This window comes from Cynocephalus volans, chromosome 1, assembly GCF_027409185.1.
Source record: "Cynocephalus volans isolate mCynVol1 chromosome 1, mCynVol1.pri, whole genome shotgun sequence".
Lineage (NCBI taxonomy): Eukaryota > Metazoa > Chordata > Mammalia > Dermoptera > Cynocephalidae > Cynocephalus > Cynocephalus volans.
The window spans coordinates 30,420,407-30,440,164 of record NC_084460.1 but is presented as its reverse complement, the minus strand read 5'-3'; the positions used below and the strand labels follow the sequence as shown (position 1 = coordinate 30,440,164).

At 38.0% G+C, this 19,758-nt stretch overlaps 1 protein-coding gene across 1 annotated transcript in view; it reads right to left on the bottom strand.

Moving 5' to 3' along the window:
* The window catches only part of ITCH (itchy E3 ubiquitin protein ligase), a 120,635-nt gene that overhangs the window by 68,091 nt on the left and 32,786 nt on the right, over window positions 1–19,758 (bottom strand). The window contains exon 3 of the mRNA XM_063090376.1: window positions 6,507–6,597. Within this exon, the coding sequence (XP_062946446.1) occupies window positions 6,507–6,576 (70 nt within the window). The 5' untranslated portion in view covers window positions 6,577–6,597. The remainder of the gene's footprint in view (window positions 1–6,506; window positions 6,598–19,758) is intronic.

Below are 19,758 nucleotides of genomic sequence, written 5' to 3'. Positions count from 1 at the left end.
TAATCCCACCATCCAACCCCACTACAGCCATTTTAGCAAATTTGAAATGGTGTAAAAAAGATAGGGGAAATTAACACCAATTGTTAGTATTTACTATGTGTCTGGCACTGAAATACTGTCATTTCAATACTCATGACTACTCTCTGAGATAGGTATTACTATTCCAATTTTTACACATAAACAGACAAGTTCAGTGGAACTTAAAAATGTGCCCAAGGGTCACACTGCAAAGCCTGGACAGGACAAAGTATTTAAATGTTCAAATCTCAACGTCTAGATTGCACAAAGCCTTTGTTACAGTCCTAATGTTATAAATATTATAAGATAAATCAATGTACAACTTCCTGAAAATTTAAGTCCCACAATAAATTAAAAGAAAGAATGAAAAACTATAAATTATAAACTAGAAGAAAAAGGACCAGAAAAATGTCATTATCATCTGTCACCTGGGCTACTGCAAGAGACCTCTAAACAATGTGTTTTCACTCTCATTTCTCCAATTTAACCCCTCACAGCTACCAGAAGTAGCTTCCTAAAACAGATGTGATCATGGCATTCAGTGATTCTCTATTGCCTGCAAAATGAACTTTAAACTCTTATGGGGCATTTTACATTGCTTCCTATGTCAGCTTTAACTTACCTTTCTAGCCTCCTCCTAAACCAAATCTCACCCAGCCACATCTACATCCCAGCCACCCTTAGCTGTTTGCTATCCTTCACAGGGCTGCAATTTCATACCTCTACACATGCTGCTCCCTCTACTAAAAATGATCCTTCTTTTCCTACTCAATAAATCCTACTTCTTGAGAGACAAATGCCCCCTGCCTTCTTAGATTAAATGCTTCTTCAACCCTAAGAAATTAAATTGTTCCTGCCTCCATGCTTCCACAGCATTTTCATATTTATGTACAGCTCCTACAGTTTTTCACTATTTTACTAGTTTTTACTTTAACTCACTCTGTAATCCCCTTCTTGGCAAGGATGTAGCCAGTCTTTATAACTTCTATAGCACTTTGTGATTTGACCTGAGAGGCATTTAATACATTTGCCAAATCAAATGACAAATTAATCATGGCAGAAAGAAAACAGAAGTGTCCCTGATTTATACTCTGTTTCTCTCTCTCACAAACACATAACTGCATATAGTTTTCAAGGTACAGATTAACATTCCTTTGATCCTTCTGTTCTGAAGGTCAATGCTTTGAACTGATTTCGTTTCTTCAGCCTATCTACTTCTCCAATACAAAATAAACACTTTGCCAATTTAATTGTAAAGAAAGCAAACATGGATCCTTAGCTTATCCAACCTATTTTGGGAACCAGGAGGCTACAGTGAACAAGAAAAAAACAAGTAAGGGGGCCAAGACCAGATAAATTAGCAGTATGGTGAGCTAGATAAGAGATAAAACCAGTTGGGCAAGGGCTACCGCTGTGGTCAGAATTTATGATAGGCTAGATGAGGTCTCTGTAGCAGAACTTTTTCCTGGCTGGGCAGAAATGGATATAAACTCTTGACTTTAAATCACAAGTATGAAGGACTTTCTTGTCCCTGAGCAATCAGAACTCAATATATGGCATTCTAGTAAATTGGGGAAATGCGTTAATATTAATTAAAATTAGTAATAACTAAAATCAAGATGGCATCTCTTCCTTAAATAATGAATTTGGAGTAAAAATAGAATATAAGAAATTTCTAGCAAATACCTAAGTACTTATTTTGCCCACATGGTATAATGCTAGCATACAGCAAGCATTAAATAAAAAACACAGATAAATTCAGTATAATAGCTGAGGTTATATATAGAATATAATTAAATAGGAAATGGCTAAAGACAGGAAAGACGTAAGAAAACAGACTCATGTCCAAGGTAAGGGATCCCGGCTGAGAACAAAAAAGAGCAGCTGATCCAGGAAATGCAAGAATAAGGATCAGCAGAATCTGATGATGATGATGGAAAGGGCTATGAAAGGTACAGGTTAAAGAGGTTAAAAAATTTTTTAAGTACATGATCCACCAGTTACCCTCTTGATAACAACAATGTCAACACTTTCATTTTGGGCCATAAATTAAAATTTTACAATAAATATCAATGACCTTTCACAAAACAGTACAATTACTGCCATTCATTCTGGCCCCTTATAAAACGGAAATTTTAAAACTGGAATAATAATAAGATAGAAGACAATGTAAAATAAGTAAACAATCTTTAAAAAGATTTAAGCTGTTAGATTTAATGGCTGTTAAAGATATTATTTAGATATGAGAAATCCTATAGGGAGAAAGAAATAGGGAATCAGAGAAAAGGGAATATAAATATACTACCCTATCCTTATACTGTGTTTTGGGGTTTTCTCAACTCATATATACTGCCTCCCAACAACTGTGGAACAGGGATATTAATATCCCCAGTCCACAGATAAGGAAACTAAGGTTCAAAGATATTAGTGACATGCACAAGGTTATACAACTATTAAGTGTCAGAACCAGGATGAAAATCCAGGGATATCAACTACCATGCAGATGGGGGTCATTAGTCTATAGAGATTTGGTGATTAAAACTGGGGGTAAGGGTGGGGGACTAGATGACCTCCCCAAGGGAAGAAAAGAAGTTTTAATGGCACACCCATTATTCAGTCAAAATTCAGTTGTTAATCAGTCAAAATATTTAAGAGTAAGTATTTACGATGTCCTGTCATAATTTTTGCATTTATCTGATAAATTATACAGGAAAGCTACTACCCAACATTAGGATCAATACAGGTACATTCAATATCTAACAAAAATGTTAACAGATCATTTTAATGCCCATATAAGTTCCAAAAGGAGCTACCTCAATGGATTACCTTGATTTACGTGAAAGAAGAGCACACAAGAAAATCTTCCTTATTCAACTCAAACTTGAGCAAGCTATGTTATTCTGGTTATTTCCATAAATTAGTTAGATTCAAATTACAGAAAGTAACTATAACTAATACACTGGTACTATACTCTATTATTTTATATGGATACTGAAAAGTGAGGATGCCTTTCTTGTGATATTGTTATAAAGAATTCAGTGATATTAAAAGTCACATCCAAGTTCTCTAAACAACCCATTTAACAACAGCACTATGAACTATTCTCTTAAACCCCTATTTTGCTACAACTTATAATAGGTGCCATCTCTCTGAAATAAATTTTCCACCTGCCCTCATTTAATCTGATAAGGGAGACCCATGAGCAAACATATTTAAACAAATAATTAAAGCAATTAATAGGAGTGTGCGTCAGAGAGAGAAAGGGAGAGAGAGAGAGGGAGAGAAGGAATGAGGGAGAAACAGAGAGAGGGAGGGAGGAAGAAAGAGAAGGAGGAAGATTCAAGAAAATAAATCTGAAGCAGAACCACAGAGCTGAAAAACTTCTGACCCAAAATTCTCCTATTAGTCTTTCACACCAACTTTCTAAAACACAAATCTGCCTGCTCTTTGTTAAAAACCCTGATTCGTCCCATCTCCCTTAGGCATACATTTTTTTCTTTTTAGCTCTGACACACCTGAAGGAGATGGCCAACTCCCATTAATTTTCTTGGTTTCCCCCAATGGGGAAGGGGTATTACGGGAAGGTTTTAGGTGCATTAGGGAAAGTTTTGAGCATTTCTTTCCTTAGCATCTCTTGCTCACATTCTCACCTGAAAGGATCCTTTTCTAACTTCTCTGAATTTAAACAGTAGCAATCCTTCAAGCACCACTTCCTTTCCCAACAATTCTAGTCAAATATTGATCTCCTTTACTTGAGGACAGCTGTTATTCCTTCTTGCCATTACCACAAACTTTTGGCATTTGTTTTTTTTACACTTGCATATTTATACCTTTCTTGATTCTATGAAGGTGTTGAGGCAGCTTACAATAAAAACAAATACTAGCTGGCTGGTTAGCTCAGCTGGTTAGAGCACACTGCTGATTATATAAAGGTGTAGTGTTGGCCAAAAGGCAAAAAACAAAACAAAAAACCCACAAATACTATAAATGACCCATTAACACAGAATTAAAAATACAATGTTGGACCGGCCCTGTGGCTCACTCAGGCGAGTGTGGTGCTGATAGCACCAAGGCCGCAGGTTCGGATCCTATATAGGGATGGCCGATGCACTCACTGGCTGAGCATGGTGCGGACGATACCAGACCAAGGGTTGTGATCCCCTTCCCGGTCCAAAAAAAAAAAAACAATGTTAGTAAGGGGGACTTGTGCAAAAAACTTAGTTTTGAGATTTCTAGCATCAAAACTAAAGACATAAACTTAATGAATTACAAAGGGCACTTGATTCTATTCAAATTGGCACTTTATTGTGTTTTATCTTTTGCTCTCCATTTGTTTCACATTTAATGATTACTTGCTGAATATATAACTTTTATCCATTATTCAGGGTGTGCTTATTTTTATTAAATTATTTTTTGTCCTATATTTGTACATTCTCAGAATTTTTAGACCCATTATTAAAAACTCTGAAATGGCTAAGGATTATGACTTCTTGAGGTGCAATCAGGCATTTATTACCATAATAAGAAAAACATTTAATACTTATGATAGCATATAAAACAGATTATGCAAAGGGAAAAAAACCAAGCTATTAACAATGATTATCTCTGAGAGATGATAACTTATTGTTTTATTATTTTACTAATTTTTTAAAAAAGGGTGTATATTACTTAGGTAATCTGAAAAAGTAAAAACTGTTTTAAAAATGGTTCCAATCAAAGGTATCAACATTATGTTGCCAAAAAAGGGGGGGGAGGTGGTGGGGGGGAGGGGAAAAGGTCATAAGAAGCCTGGCTCAATTTAAGTCAGCTACTAGCTTCAGGATGCAGACAGAGGAAAACAATGAGAAAGTGACTTCAGCAAAGAAATAGTAATATTTTTCGTAAGAACCAGACACTTCAAGGAAATCCCAAAAGAAAATTCTAGGATGCTGTCACCTTAAGACAGTATTACTTTTATGTAATTCAATCACCTTTAAGTTTTGAGGAGGATAATGATTATAAGACATGGTCAGTGACCTAACATATTCATAATCCAGAAGAGTTAGATGTAAGCCAGGCATAGCAGAAACTACAATAATATACAGAGGATGATGATTGTTCTATAATCAATAAAAGCTACTAAATTAAAGGGAGATAGACTGTGGTTTCATTGCATGATAGCGATACATGCATGTCTGATGAAAATCTAGTGACTCATCCTGGCTAGTACAAACGGTTCATGTATAAAGACCTACAAAGAGACCATATGGAGCCAGACTGTGAAAGGTCTTAGCTCAGGCTAAAGAAATTCTATACCAAAGTCAAGGAGAAGCAATGAAGGGTTTTGAACAGGAATGTAACAGATTAGGTGGCATATTAAGTACATTAATCTGGAAGTGATACAGTGTGGCAAGAAGAGACAGATAACAACAGCAACCAAAGGATTTGAACAGACATTTCTCCAAACAAGATGTACAAATGACTAACAAGCACATGAAAAGATGCTTAACATCATTAGCTGTCAGAGAAACACAAGTCAAAACCACCACTAAGATGGCTATAATAAAAAAAGAGATTAAAAAGTATTGGTAAGGATGTGGAGAAACTGGAACTTTTTTGCTGGTAGCAATGCAAAATGGTACAACTGCTTTGAAAAATATCTTAGAATTCCTCAAAATGCTATAGATGGATACCATACGACTCAGCAATTTAACTCCTAGATATATACTCAAGAGAAGTGAAAGCACACATCTTCACAAAAACTTGTACACAAACATTCACATAATTATTCATAATAGCCAAAAAGTGGAAACAACCCAAACATTCATCAACTAATGAATGGATAAACAAAATGTAGTATATTCACACAATGAAATATCATTTGGCAATAAAAAGGAATGAAGTACTGATACATGCTACAACATGGATAAACCTTGAAAACATTGTGCTAAATGAAAGAAGATACAAAAGGCCACAACCTGTATGATTCCATTTATGTGAGAGATCCAGAATAGGCAAACCGGTAGACAGAAAATAGTGGATGCCTAGGCTTGTGGTTGGTTGGAGGAAATGGGAAGTAACTGCTAATGGGTATGGGGTTTCTGGAGTGATAAAAATGTTCTGAAATTGACTGTGGTGTTAGCTGTGTTAATTTGTGAATGTACTAACAAATACTGACTTCTAAATGGGTAAACTGTATAGGATGTGAGTTGAACTTCAATAAAGTTGTTAATGTAATACAGAACAACAAAAAGACGACAGCAATAGCCCAGGTGCCCATGTTTAGGAAAAGAGAAGCGGGGGGGGGGGGGGGGGGAAAAACCTGCAAAATATCCAAGAATATCCTGAAATAAAAATGTAATTTTTACATTTCCAAACATTTTGTTCATTCACCAAATATTGATTCTGCACCTGATACGTAACAGCCACTAAAGATTTTGTTCTCTTAAGATTATTTTTTAATCTTTGGGGAAGGAAAAAGTAAAGTAGTGGATCTTTTGAAGACTTACCAGTGATCTGAAGTTGTGATTTCATGGTCAGACTACCCATTGAACCAAGCTGTGATCCACTGTCAGACATACCACCAATAGGACAGCAAACCTGAACATAGCAAAGGAGACACTGTAAAAATTCCCATTTAAAAAATATGTAAATAGTGCTAACCTGCTTATTTCCTACTGAAGGCCCCATAGTAACCAATGGCCTTCACAATTCTAAACACAATTTTCAATTCTAGTATTCATCCTATCTAACCTATCTACAAAATCTGACATAGTTTATCATTCCCTCCACCATGGTTTACTTTCTTCACTTGAGTTGCCAAGACACATTCTCCAGGTTTATGTCCTACCTCACTGATTGTTCCTTCCCAGTTTCCTGTAAAGATTCCTTTTCTTCTCTTCACTCTCTTAATGTTGGCATATCCTAGGGTTCTTGGTTCCCTCTTCTCTTATTTATCTATACTCATTCCCTTGAGGATATTATCCAGTCTTATGGCTTTAAATAACATCTATACAACATGCCTCAACCAACTTTATATCTCTAGCCTAAACCTCACTCCTAAAATCTAAACAGCTTCACGTGGGTATCTAAAGACATCCCCTACTTAACATACCCAAAACTGAACTCTTTATCTTCCCTACAAACCTCCTCTACCCTGCAGACATTCTCATCTCAGTGGACAGCAACTCCATCCTTCCAGAGGCTCAGTCTAAAAAACTTGGAAGCCATCCTTGACTCCTTTCTTTCCCATTTCCCTTACAAGCTGTAAGCAAATTCTATTATCTCTATATGCAAAATATATCCAGAATAAAACCATTTCTCACCACTCCTATTACCAATCTGACCAGTGCTGCCACTAGGAAAGCTATAACTTTCCTAGATTATGCCTCTCTCCTAGATTTCTCCAATAAATTTCTCCTAAATCTCTCCTAAATTTCTCCTGTTTCTAACTTTGTTTAGCCTCAGTATCTATTCTCAACTTAGGATGATTCTTTTATAATTTTCAAAACCCTGCAAAATGCTTAAATATCTGTTCCATGAAACCAGCAAAGAAATGGCTATTGAATTATAATAAATGAGCAACTCTAACATGTATCTTCTTCAGTACCTAATCATGGAAGAGTTAATTCCCGTGTCGAAATAGCATAATTCATATAACACAGATTTTATAACAAAGTCAAAACACTTGGGCTTGATTCCTGGCTAAAATACTATAAGATACCATGAGTTATTTAATCTCTCTAGGTCCCAGTTTTTTTGTCAGAAAAATGGGGATAGCACCACCTCTCCCTCACAGGGTTGTTGTAAGGACTGAATGATGATTAGCTATGTGAAAAAATGCTCAGTAAATGTTTTGTTACTTATCATTTATAGTGTTTGAATGAAACTAAGTTTGATCTTAAAAATCTGTTACGAGGCTTTTGGAGATTGGGTAAGAATATTAGAAATATTTTGGTTGGGAAAAGGTAAAGATTAAAGTCAAACTAAATTTACTTAGCACTTACTATTGCCAGGTACTATGTAAGAAGTGTACAAATACAAAAAGCCAAACAAAATATCTTGAAACTGTAAACACTGTCTTGAGTTTTTATACAAAATTAGGCATCCATTAAAAAATTTTAAATATAAAACAATTCTAATGACTCCTCAAGTCTGCCAATAAAACAATAATTCTTACTGAGATGAACTCTATAAAATCCGACATACTTCATTCTCTGACTTACCCATGAAAATGCTCAAAACTAAAATTTCACCTCAACTATAATGACTACCTCCCTTGGCATGGTGTATTTTTCCCTTCTCCTTGTTTATTTAAATTGTACCATTTTGGATGTTTTATAGCCTACAATCAACTAAAAAAGTCCTTTTATTTTAAATAGGGAATGTATACACAATAAATAAAGTCACTCAGTCACCTAGAATATAAAAGAAATGAAGTGTAACATAAAAGCCTTCACACTGCACTGCACAAGATAGTGTTCTGATTCAAAGTGCTTGTTATACAAAGAGCCCTCAAAGACATCATTACCACATTCCGTACAGTTATTACCTCCTCCTCAATACCCAGAAGGCTGTTTGCCACAGAACTACAACATTAACACAAGTAAATTAAGAGGCAGTGAGAAAAGCCCAATATTTGGGTGCTGGTTTTCTGCATGATAAAAGTACTATTCTAGTTGCTAATCTATATCAATAGTTTATTGCTGGAAAATGCCCTTTATAAGTACTGTACAGATTATTTATTCTGAATTAACACTAATTTCAAAGTTGCAAAAAATAAATTTAAATCTCTACAGAAATAAAATATATTTTAAAAAGTCAAATTAACTTCATGTAGAAAAGATCAATGAAAGTATAGACTGCAAATATTTTTATTTTTATTTTATTTTTATTTTTTTTATTTTTATTTTTTTTATTTTTAAAAGATGACCAGTAAGGGGATCTTAACCCTTGACTTGGTGTTGTCAGCACCACGCTCACCCAGTGAGCAAACTGGCCATCCCTATATGGGATCCGAACCCGTGGCCTTGGTGTTATCAGCACCGCACTCTCCCAAGTGAGCCACGGGCCGGCCCTAGACTGCAAATATTTTTAGAAACAGTGATTCTTTCTAGAAAATTGCAATGTGCTCTGCCAAAAACATGCTGGTAATTACAATAATTTAGGTACTTATACATACTAGTTTTACATAATTGAAATTCATTAAGTATTTTTAATTCTTAAAAAAAAAAAATCTAAATATTAACTAGCAACCAGTTAAATAAATCACATATTCATACCACAGAACAGACTACTTTGCAGCCATTAAAACAAATAACTTTTTTTTGGCAGCTGGCCAAAAACCTGGGATCCAAACCTGTGACTTTGGCATTATAAGGCTGAGCTCTAACCAACTGAGCTAACTGGCCTGCCAACAAATAACTTATTAATGACTGAAGTGTAATGATTCCAAGAACAGTTTTAAGAAGTTACAGAACACATACAGTATTACGTTATTTCTGCAAAGAAAAACAAACTATATATTTCTATAGGTTCATATACTTATAAATAAATGAAGAAAAAGTATACATCCCAAACTGGTAACAGTAGCTACTTTGTAGAAGAGGGGGTCTGTGTACTAAAGAAGGTGGTCTTGGGAAACTTTGGTTTTATATGGATAACATGTATCATTGATGACTTGTACAATTTTAAAAAGAGTAGAAAGAATAGAGAATCTATACTTCAAGTACCACCCTCTCCTCAGGTCTGACAATTATTTACAATTGCATACATGGTTCAAATAATTAAATTGAAACTCTCTGTACCTGGGCAAACCACTCCAGTCTTAATAGCACCACCATTCATCCAATTGCTCAAGTCAAAAATACAGGGATTATCATTGATTCTTCTTTCTCTCACCAGTTCTAATAATTCTACCTACAAAATATACCCTAAAACATATACCTACTTTTCTCCATCTCTTCTTAACCATCCTAGTCCAAGCTACAAACATTCCTTCCCTGACAAACTACTACAAGACACTAAATTGGTCTCTCTCACCTTTTACTTGCTCCCTCTCTCTCCCACCACCCATTCTCCACATAGCAACTAGAATAATCTTTTTAAAATGAAAATTAGATCATGCTCTATTCTGCTTAAAATACCTACTAACTTCCTATCTCACTTAAAATATATCCAAATTCCTTACCTTAAGCTTACAAAAGCCCCACTCATATTATTCTCCCCTTCAGCAATTGCAACTTCAGCTTTTTATTTCTCAAACACCCTAAGGTCTTTGCACTAACTGTTCCCTCTGCCAGGAATGTGTTTTCCTCTATCTTTAAACCGCTAACACCTTCTTAACTTAAATACTACCTCTTCAGAGAGGTCTGCCCTAACTACCCAATTTAAAGTTCGCATCTTGACATACATGTGATTTGCGTTTCAAGATGGTGGTGGCTGCGGTGGTTGGCGCGGAGTAGCTGAGGTGGAAAAGGCGGCCACTGGGCCTCAGGCAACCGGGAAACTTGTGGACCTTCCTCTTGCCATCTCTTAAGGGAGGACCGCTGCTGGTGGCCGGTCGTGGGGGGTGACCGCCACTTTGCCCTCGGCAGGAGAGGCTGCCTCATTTACAGGCAACAGCTTTGAAGTGTGGAGCAGGAAAAGAACTATTTCTTAGCTGCAAAAGCGAGTCTCGAAACAGGGAACACGGCTCCAGGGCTGCTGTGGATGCAGACAGGATCCCGGAGGCCGGGGCCGCGCTGAAGGCGGCCAGCTGCCCTATTCAGGATTCGAGGTTTCAGGCCGGCATTAAAGAAGATTCCTGGGAGCGCCCGAGCCACGCCGCGACTGAACAGCCTGAGGTGGCAGCGTCCGAGAACGGGGAAGGCGGCAAACCAGAGGCAGAGAGTGAGTGCCCGACCTGGCACAACCCTGTGAGTGACCCCTGGACCAGCCCTGTTTGGGGGGCTGACGCCCACCCAGCTCCCGCCTGCATCACCAGGCCACTCACCACCCCAGGGCTGCCTCCATTTTCCCAGGTGCTGGCAGCTCCGCCCGGCTTGGCCGTCACTGAGCCTTCCCACTTGCTTGGCCTGGTGCGGGGCTTTCCGGAGCCTGCGGGCCGGCCTCCCCTCCCATTCCCTCCACGGTTCTCTGGCGGGTTGGTGGCGGGGGGCGTCCCCGGCCAGTGTCGGGAGGGCAAGGAAGCACGGGCGGGACCGACTGTCACTCCACCACACCCTGGACTCTGGCCCCCGGTAAAATTCCTGTTACTGGGAGGCAGATACAATCTCTGCAGCCACCAGTTCAGAAAAAAGCCTAACCAATTTCTGTGAATAGTGTGGTAGGAGAGTTCCCAGGTCCACTTGAACCTGCCGGAGAGCTGGCTGCAGGCGGGCGCTAGACTCGGTTTATACCGGGGGATACAAAGGTGAACAAGTCCCGAGAAAGATCTACACAGTGCTACAAAGGCACCCAGAGCGACCGGTCATCTGTGCCTAGCAGAAACCTGGTAGACTTCCTGGGAAAGGCGGTGCCGAGCAGGGTCTTGAAGGCCCAGCTGATAGACGAGGGTTGCAGAAGACACGCCCCAGCCCAGCACAGTGCACACACAGTGGGGAGACGTGTGGCCAGGGAGGCGGAGATGCGACAGAAACCACACACCCTGTGGGGTCGCCACTGCACGATCCAACAGCCTGGGCCAGAGCACACGGAACAGGGAGAAGTCCTACACAGGAAGTGAAAGCTCAACAGCGATCACACACCCTGTGGTACGTGATCCACGAGCCCAGCAGAGTCCAAGCTGACCAGAAAGGTGGCTCCCCAGAGAAGCCCAAGACCCGAGGCAACCACACACACAAGGCACTAGAGGCCAACTGAGCAGCCACGGAGGTAGCCATACGAAATTGGCAACCACAGCAACATCCTAGTTATTCATTAGTCTCAAACCGGTGGACTGTGAAACCCCTTGCCACAATGAATAAACATCAAAAAAAAGATACCAGAAATACAAAAAATCAAGAAAGTACACCACCAAAAGTTAATAAATCTCAAACTCTAGATGCTATAGAACAAGAAGCCCTTGAAATGACTGACAAGGAATTTCAAGTGATAATTCTAAGGAAACTGAATGAGATAGAAGAAAACACAGCTAGACATCATGATGAAATGAGGAAAAGTATACAGGATCTGAAAGAGGAAATGTACAAAGAAATCAATGTCCTGAAAAAAAATGTAGCAGAACTTGCTGAACTGAAGAAGTTATTCAGCGAAATAAAAAACACAACGGAGAGTTTAACCAGCAGGCTTGTCGAAGTTGAAGAGAGAACCTCTGAACTTGAAGATGGGATGTTTGAAATAACACAAGCAGACAAAAAGAAAGAAAAAAAGAATCAAGGACATTGAAGAAAATCTGAGAGAGATATCAGACAACCTTAAGCGCTCAAATATCCGAGTCATGGGTATTCCAGAAGGGGAGGAAAATGGAGATTCCATTGAAAACATATTCAAAAAATAGTGGCAGAAAACTTCCCAGGTATAGGAAAAATCACAGATCTTCAGATCCAGGAAGCTCAACGATCTCCAAACGTATTCAACCCAAAAAGGCCTTCTCCAAGACATGTCATAGTCAAATTGGCAAAACTCAGAGACAAAGAGAGAATCTTAAAAGCTGCAAGAGAGAAGAATAAAATCACCTGTAAGGGAGCCCCAATCAGGCTAACATCAGACTTTTCATCACAAACCCTAAAAGCTAGAAAGGAATGGGATGATATTTTCAAAATACTAAAAGACAAAGATTGCCAGCCAAGAATACTCTAGCCTGCAAGGCTATCCTTCCGAAACGAAGGGCAAATAGTATATTTCTCAGACAAACAAAAACTGCGGGAGTTCACTACCACACGACCACCCTTACAAGAAATCCTCAAGGGAGTACTGGGTTTGGTTCCTGAAAAATAACTACCACTGCCATAAAAACCCAAGAAAAATCATAACCCACTAGTATAATAAAAATGGCATTCATGAAGAGGAAACAGGCAAACAAAAACGCTATCTACAACCTAAGGAACCAACAAACACAGAAACCAAACAGTAAATCAGAAAGCAAGGAACAAAAGACACCCAAGACAACCAAACAACCAATAAAATGCTAGGAATAAATCAACACCTTTCAAGAACAACTCTTAATGTAAAAGGCTTAAATTCCCCAATCAAAAGACACAGACTGGCTGACTGGATTAAAAAGGAGGACCCAACTATATGCTGCCTACAAGAGACCCACCTCACTCATAAGATTCACACAGACTAAGAGTGAAAGGATGGAAAAAGATTTACCATGCAAACAGAAAAGAAAAACGAGCTGGAGTAGCTATTCTTATATCTGACAAAATAGACTTTAAACTAAAAACCATAAAAAGAGACAATGAGGGACACTACTTAATGATAAAAGGACTGATCCATCAAGAAGACATAACAATCATAAATATGTACGCACCCAATGTTGGAGCAGCCAGATTTATAAAACAAACTCTATTAGACCTAAAGAAGGAAATAGACACTAATACCATAATAGCAGGGGACCTGAACACCCCACTGTGAATATTGGACAGATCATCTAGGCAAAGAATCAGTAGAGAAACACAAGATCTAAACAAGACTCTAGACCAATTGGAATTGGCAGATATCTACAGAACATTCCACCCAACAACCTCAGAATATTCATTCTTCTCATCAGCACATGGATCATTCTCCAGGATAGATCACATATTAGGTCACAAATCAAGTCTCAATAAATTCAAAAAAATTGGAATTATCCCATGTATCTTCTCAGACCACAATGGATTAAAACTAGAAATTAATAACAAACAAAACTCTGGAAACTATACAAACACATGGAAATTAAACAGCATTCTACTTAATGACATATGGGTCCAAGAAGAAATCAAGCAGGAAATCAAAAAATTTATTGAAACTAATGAAAACAATGATACATCATACCAAAACCTGTGGGATACTGCAAAAGCAGTATTGAGGGGAAAATTTATTGCATTAAATGCTCACTTCAGAAGAATGGAAAGATGGCAAGTGAACAACCTAACACTTCACCTTAAAGAACTAGAAAAACAAGAACAATCCAAACCTAAAGTTAGCAGACGGAAAGAAATCATTAAGATCAGAGCAGAACTGAATGAAATTGAAACCCAAAAAACAATTCAAAAGATCAACGAATCATAAAGTTGGTTTTTTGAAAAGATAAATAAAATTGACAAACCATTAGCATGGCTAACAAAAAAAAGAAGAGAGAAGACTCAAATAACAAAAAGTAGAAATGAAAAAGGTGATATTACAACTGATTCATCTGAAATACAAGGAATCATTCGAGACTACTATAAACAACTATACACCAACAAATTTGAAAATCTGGAGGAAATGGATAAATTTCTGGACACACACAAGCTCCCAAAACTGAACCATGAAGACGTAGAAAATTTGAACAGACCAATAACAATAAAGGAGATTGAAGCTGTTATCAGAAGGCTCCCAACAAAGAAAAGCCCAGGACCAGATGGATTCACAGCAGAATTTTACCAAGCATTCAAAGAGGAATTGACACCGATTCTTTACAAACTATTCCAAAAGATTGAAACGGATGCAAATCTCCGAAACTCATTCTATGAAGCAAACATCATACTAATACCAAAACCAGGTAAACATATAACCAAAAAAGAAAACTACAGGCCGATATCCTTGATGAATATAGATGCAAAAATCCTCACTAAAATACTAGCAAACAGAATACAGCAACACATACATAAAATTATTCATCACGATCAAATGGGATTCATCCCAGGGATGCAAGGTTGGTTCAACATACGCAAATCAATAAATGTGATACACCATTTTAATAAAATCAAACACAAGGACCATATGATCATCTCTATAGATGCTGAAAAAGCATTTGATAAAGTTCAGCACTCATTCATGACAAAGACCCTGTATAAGCTAGGTACAGAGGGAAAGTATCTCAACATAATCAAAGCCATATATGCCAAACCCACAGCCAATATCATCCTGAATGGGGAAAAGCTGAAAGCTTTTCCTTTAAGAACAGGAACTAGACAAGGATGCCCACTCTCACCACTCCTATTCAACATAGTGTTGGAAATACCAGCCAGAGCAATCAGAGAAGAGAAGGAAATAAAGGGCATCCAGATTGGAAAAGATGAAGTCAAACTGTCCCTGTTTGCAGATGACATGATCCTATATATCGAACAGCCTAAAACCTCTACAAAAAAACTGCTGGAATTGATAAATGATTTCAGCACAGTAGCAGGATACAAAATCAACACACAAAAATCAGTAGCATTTCTTTTCTCCAATAGTGAACATGGAGAAAGAGAAATCAAGAAAGCCTGCCCATTTACAATAGCCACCAAAAAAATAAAATACTTAGGAATTGAGTTAACCAAGGAGGTGAAAAATCTCTATAATGAGAACTACAAACCACTGCTGAGAGAAATTAGAGAGGATACAAGAAGATGGAAAGATATCCCATGCTCTTGTTGGATTGGAAGAATCAACATAGTGAAAATGTCCATACTACCCAAAGTGATATACAAATTCAATGCAATCCCCATCAAAATTCCAAAGACATTTTTCTCAGAAATGGAAATAACTATCCAGTCATTTATATGGAACAATAAAAGACCACGCATAGCCAAAGCAATGCTGAGCAAAAAAAATAAAGCTGGAGGCATAACACTACCTGACTTTAAGCTATACTACAAAGCTATAATAACCAAAACAGTATGGTACTGGCATAAAAACAGACACACTGACCAATGGAATAGAATAGAGAATCCAGAAATCAACCCACACACTTACTGCCATCTGATCTTTGACAAAGGCACCAAGCCTATTCACTGGGGAAGGGACTGCCTCTTCAGCAAATGGTGCTGGGATAACTGGATATCAATATGCAGGAGAATGAAACTAGATCCATACCTCTCACCGTATACTAAAATTAACTAAAGATGGATTAAGGATTTAAATATACATCCTGAAACAATAAAACTTCTTAAAGAAAACATAGAAGAAACACTTCAGGAAATAGGACTGGACACAGACTTCATGAATACGACCCCAAAAGCACGGGCAACCAAAGGAAAAATAAACAAATGGGATTATATCAAACTAAAAAGCTTCTGCACAGCAAAAGAAACAATTAACAGAGTTAAAAGACAACCAACAGAGTGGGAGAAAATATTTGCAAAATATACATCTGACAAAGGATTAATATCCACAATATATAAGGAACTCAAACAACTTTACAAGAAAAAACCAAGCATCCCAATTAAAAAATGGGCAAAAGAGCTAAGGAGGCATTTCTCTAAGGAAGATATACAAATGGCCAACAGACATGAAAAAATGCTCAACATCACTCAGCATCTGGGAAATGCAAATCAAAACCACATTGAGATACCATCTCACCCCAGTTAGGATGGCTAAAATCCAAAAGACTCTGAACGATAAATGCTGGCGAGGTTGCGGAGAAAAAGGAACTCTCATACATTGTTGGTGGGACTGCAAAATGGTGCAGCGTCTATGGAAAACGGTATGGAGGTTCCTCAAACAATTGCAGATAGATCTACCATATGACCCAGCTATCCCACTGTTGGGAATATACCCAGAGGAATGGAAATCATCAAGTCGAAGGTATACCTGTTCCCCAATGTTCATCGCAGCACTCTTTACAATAGCCAAGATTTGGAACCAGCCCAAATGTCCATCATCAGATGAGTGGATACGGAAAATGTGGTACATCTACACAATGGAATACTACTTAGCTATAAAAACGAATGAAATACTGCCATTTGCAACAACATGGATGGACCTCGAGAGAATTATATTAAGTGAAACAAGTCAGGCACAGAAAGAGAAATACCACATGTTCTCACTTATTGGTGGGAGCTAAAAATTAACACATAAATTCACACACACACACACACACACACACACACACACACACACACACACACACACACAAAACCGGGGGGGGAGAAGATATAACAACCACAATTACTTGAAGTTGATACGACAAGCAAACAGAAAGGACATTGTTGGGGGGGAGGGGGAAAGGGAGAAGGGAGGGAGGTTTTGGTGATGGGGAGCAATAATCAGCCACAATGTATATCGACAAAATAAAATCAAAAAAATAAAAAAATTAAAAAAAAATAAAGTTGCCATCTTGTTACTTTCTATCACATCGTTGAAATCTTTCTCACTTATTTGTTTGACTGTAAGGTCCATGAGAGTAAGTGCTTTCTCTATCTTGTGATCCAGAGCCTGAAATATTCTACAGTAGGTTTTTCTTTCTCTCTCTCTTCTTTTTTCGTTAATTAAATGAAGTCCATGGTTTACATTAAAGTTCCCATTTTGGTCTTGTACAGTTCTATGTGTTTTGACAAATGCATAATGCCATATATTCACCGTTACAGTATCATACAAAATACTCTCACCACCCTAAAAATCCCTGTGCTTCACCTATTTATCCCTCTCTCTTCAACCCAACCCTCTGCTACCAGTAGTCTTTTCACTCTCTCTGTGGTTTTGCCACATTCAGAATGTCAAATAGTTTGAATCATACAATATAGAGCCTTTTCAGGCTGGTTTCTTTCACTTCAGTAATATGATTTAAGGGTACTCCATGTTTTTCCATGGTTTGATAGCTTTTTTAATGGCTAAATAATATTTCATTGTGTAGTTGTATCACAACTGATCCATTCACCTAGTGAAGAACATCTTGGTTGCTTCCAGTTTGGAGCAACAATAAATAAAGCTGCTACAAAATATTCACTTGCAGGTTACTGTGTGGACATTAAGTTTTCAACTCAAATGGGTAAATAAGAATGCAACTGCTGAATGATAACGGTGAGCCTATGTTTTAGCTCTGTAAGAAACTGCCAAATGATCTTCCAAAGTGGCTGTACCATTTTGCATTCTCATTAGGTTTGAAGGAGAATTCCTGTTGCTCGCATCCTCACCAGCATTTAGTATTGTCACATTTTTCGAATTTAGCCATCCTAATAGGTGTACAGTGATATTTCATTACATTTCACTTTGCAATAGCTTTATGAAATATGATGTTGAACGTTTTTTCCTATGCTTATTTGCCATCTATCTATATTTATATCTATATATATTGTTTGGTGATGATTCTGTCAAGTTTTTTTTTTTTTCTTTAAAGATAACCAGTCAGAGGATCTTAACCCTTGACTTGGTGTTGTCAGCACCACGCTCACCGAAGTGAGCTAACCGGCCATCCCTATACAGAGATCCGAACCCATGGCCTTGGTGTTACCCGCACTACACTCTCCCAAGTGAGCCATTGGCCGGTCCTGTTAAGAAGCTTTGACCACTTTTAAATTGGGTTGTTTTATTATTATTGCATTTTAAGATTTCTTTGTATATTTTAAATACAAGTCCTTTACCAGAATGTTTCACAAATGTCTTTTCTCAGCCTGCGGTTTCTCTTTTCATTCACTTAACAGTGCTTTTCACAGTCTAGAAGATTTAATTTTAATAAAGTCCAATTTAGCATTTTTTTTCTTTCATGGATTGTAATTTTGAAGATGTATCTAAAAACTTATCACTATCTCTTCAACAAATGGTGCTGTGACAACTGGATAGCCATATGTAAAAGAATGAAGTTGAATCCCTACCTCACACCATACATAAAAACTAAATAAAAATGGATCAAAAAGAGCAATACAGACATTATTCTCAAAGAACTGTGGTTGTGTTTTTTCACCTATCTGGTAGCTAGCTCCCAGAAGGAATGGCTCAAGGGCTTGCCTTTGTTTCCTCTGCTTCAGAGCTTCCTCAGGGCTAAGGCAGCTTTTCAAGCAGTGCTTATCAAAAGCATTTAAAAGCAAATGTATTAACTGCTGCAACATGAGGAAAGGGATAACAGGTAGGCACACATTAGACAGACTGAAAAAACTGAGAAGGAAGAGGCTGAAAAAGGAGACACTTGGAGGAACAAGGGCTTTGAAAAGCCTGGATATTGTGGAAAATCCAAAGACCATGCACATACCCAGGGGTGATGCATGATCACAAAAGATTAAGAAGGCCCTATGCTCCTAACTCTGGCTGACCTGCAGGCTCCATGCAAGCAGGAAACAAAAGCTAAAGTTCAGTTTTAAATTGCCTGGCTAAGCATGAGAGTTCCCCAACAAAACCCAAATCTGCAAACACAGAGAGAGTTGGGGTGGGGAAGGAAGTTCCAGGAGTTTAAGAAAATCTTTCAAGGGGCTGGCCCGCGGCTCACTTGGGAAAGTGTGGTGCTGATAACACCAAGGCCACAGGTTCAGATCCCCACACAGGGATGGCTGGTTAGCTCACTTCAGAGAGTGTGGTGCTGACAACACCAAGCCAAGGGTTAAGAACCCCTTACCGGTCATCTTAAAAAAAAAAAAAAATCTTTCAAATCACTAGCTGACCTCTAAGCTAACAAACACTGATTTCAGTGGCCATACATGGCAAAAAATACAGACTTTATAAAATTACTCAGGAAGTCACTAAACAAGCAAATAACAACAACCATAAAAAAGCAGCAACAACCAACCATGAGGTGGAAAAATAATCTGATTTCAAGGTTGTCACATTCTAACATTGAAAATTCCAGTTTTCATACTAGTAAACTGAACATCACATTAAAAAGATCACACAACATGACCAAATGGAATTCATCCTGACACGCAGGGATGGTTCAACATATGA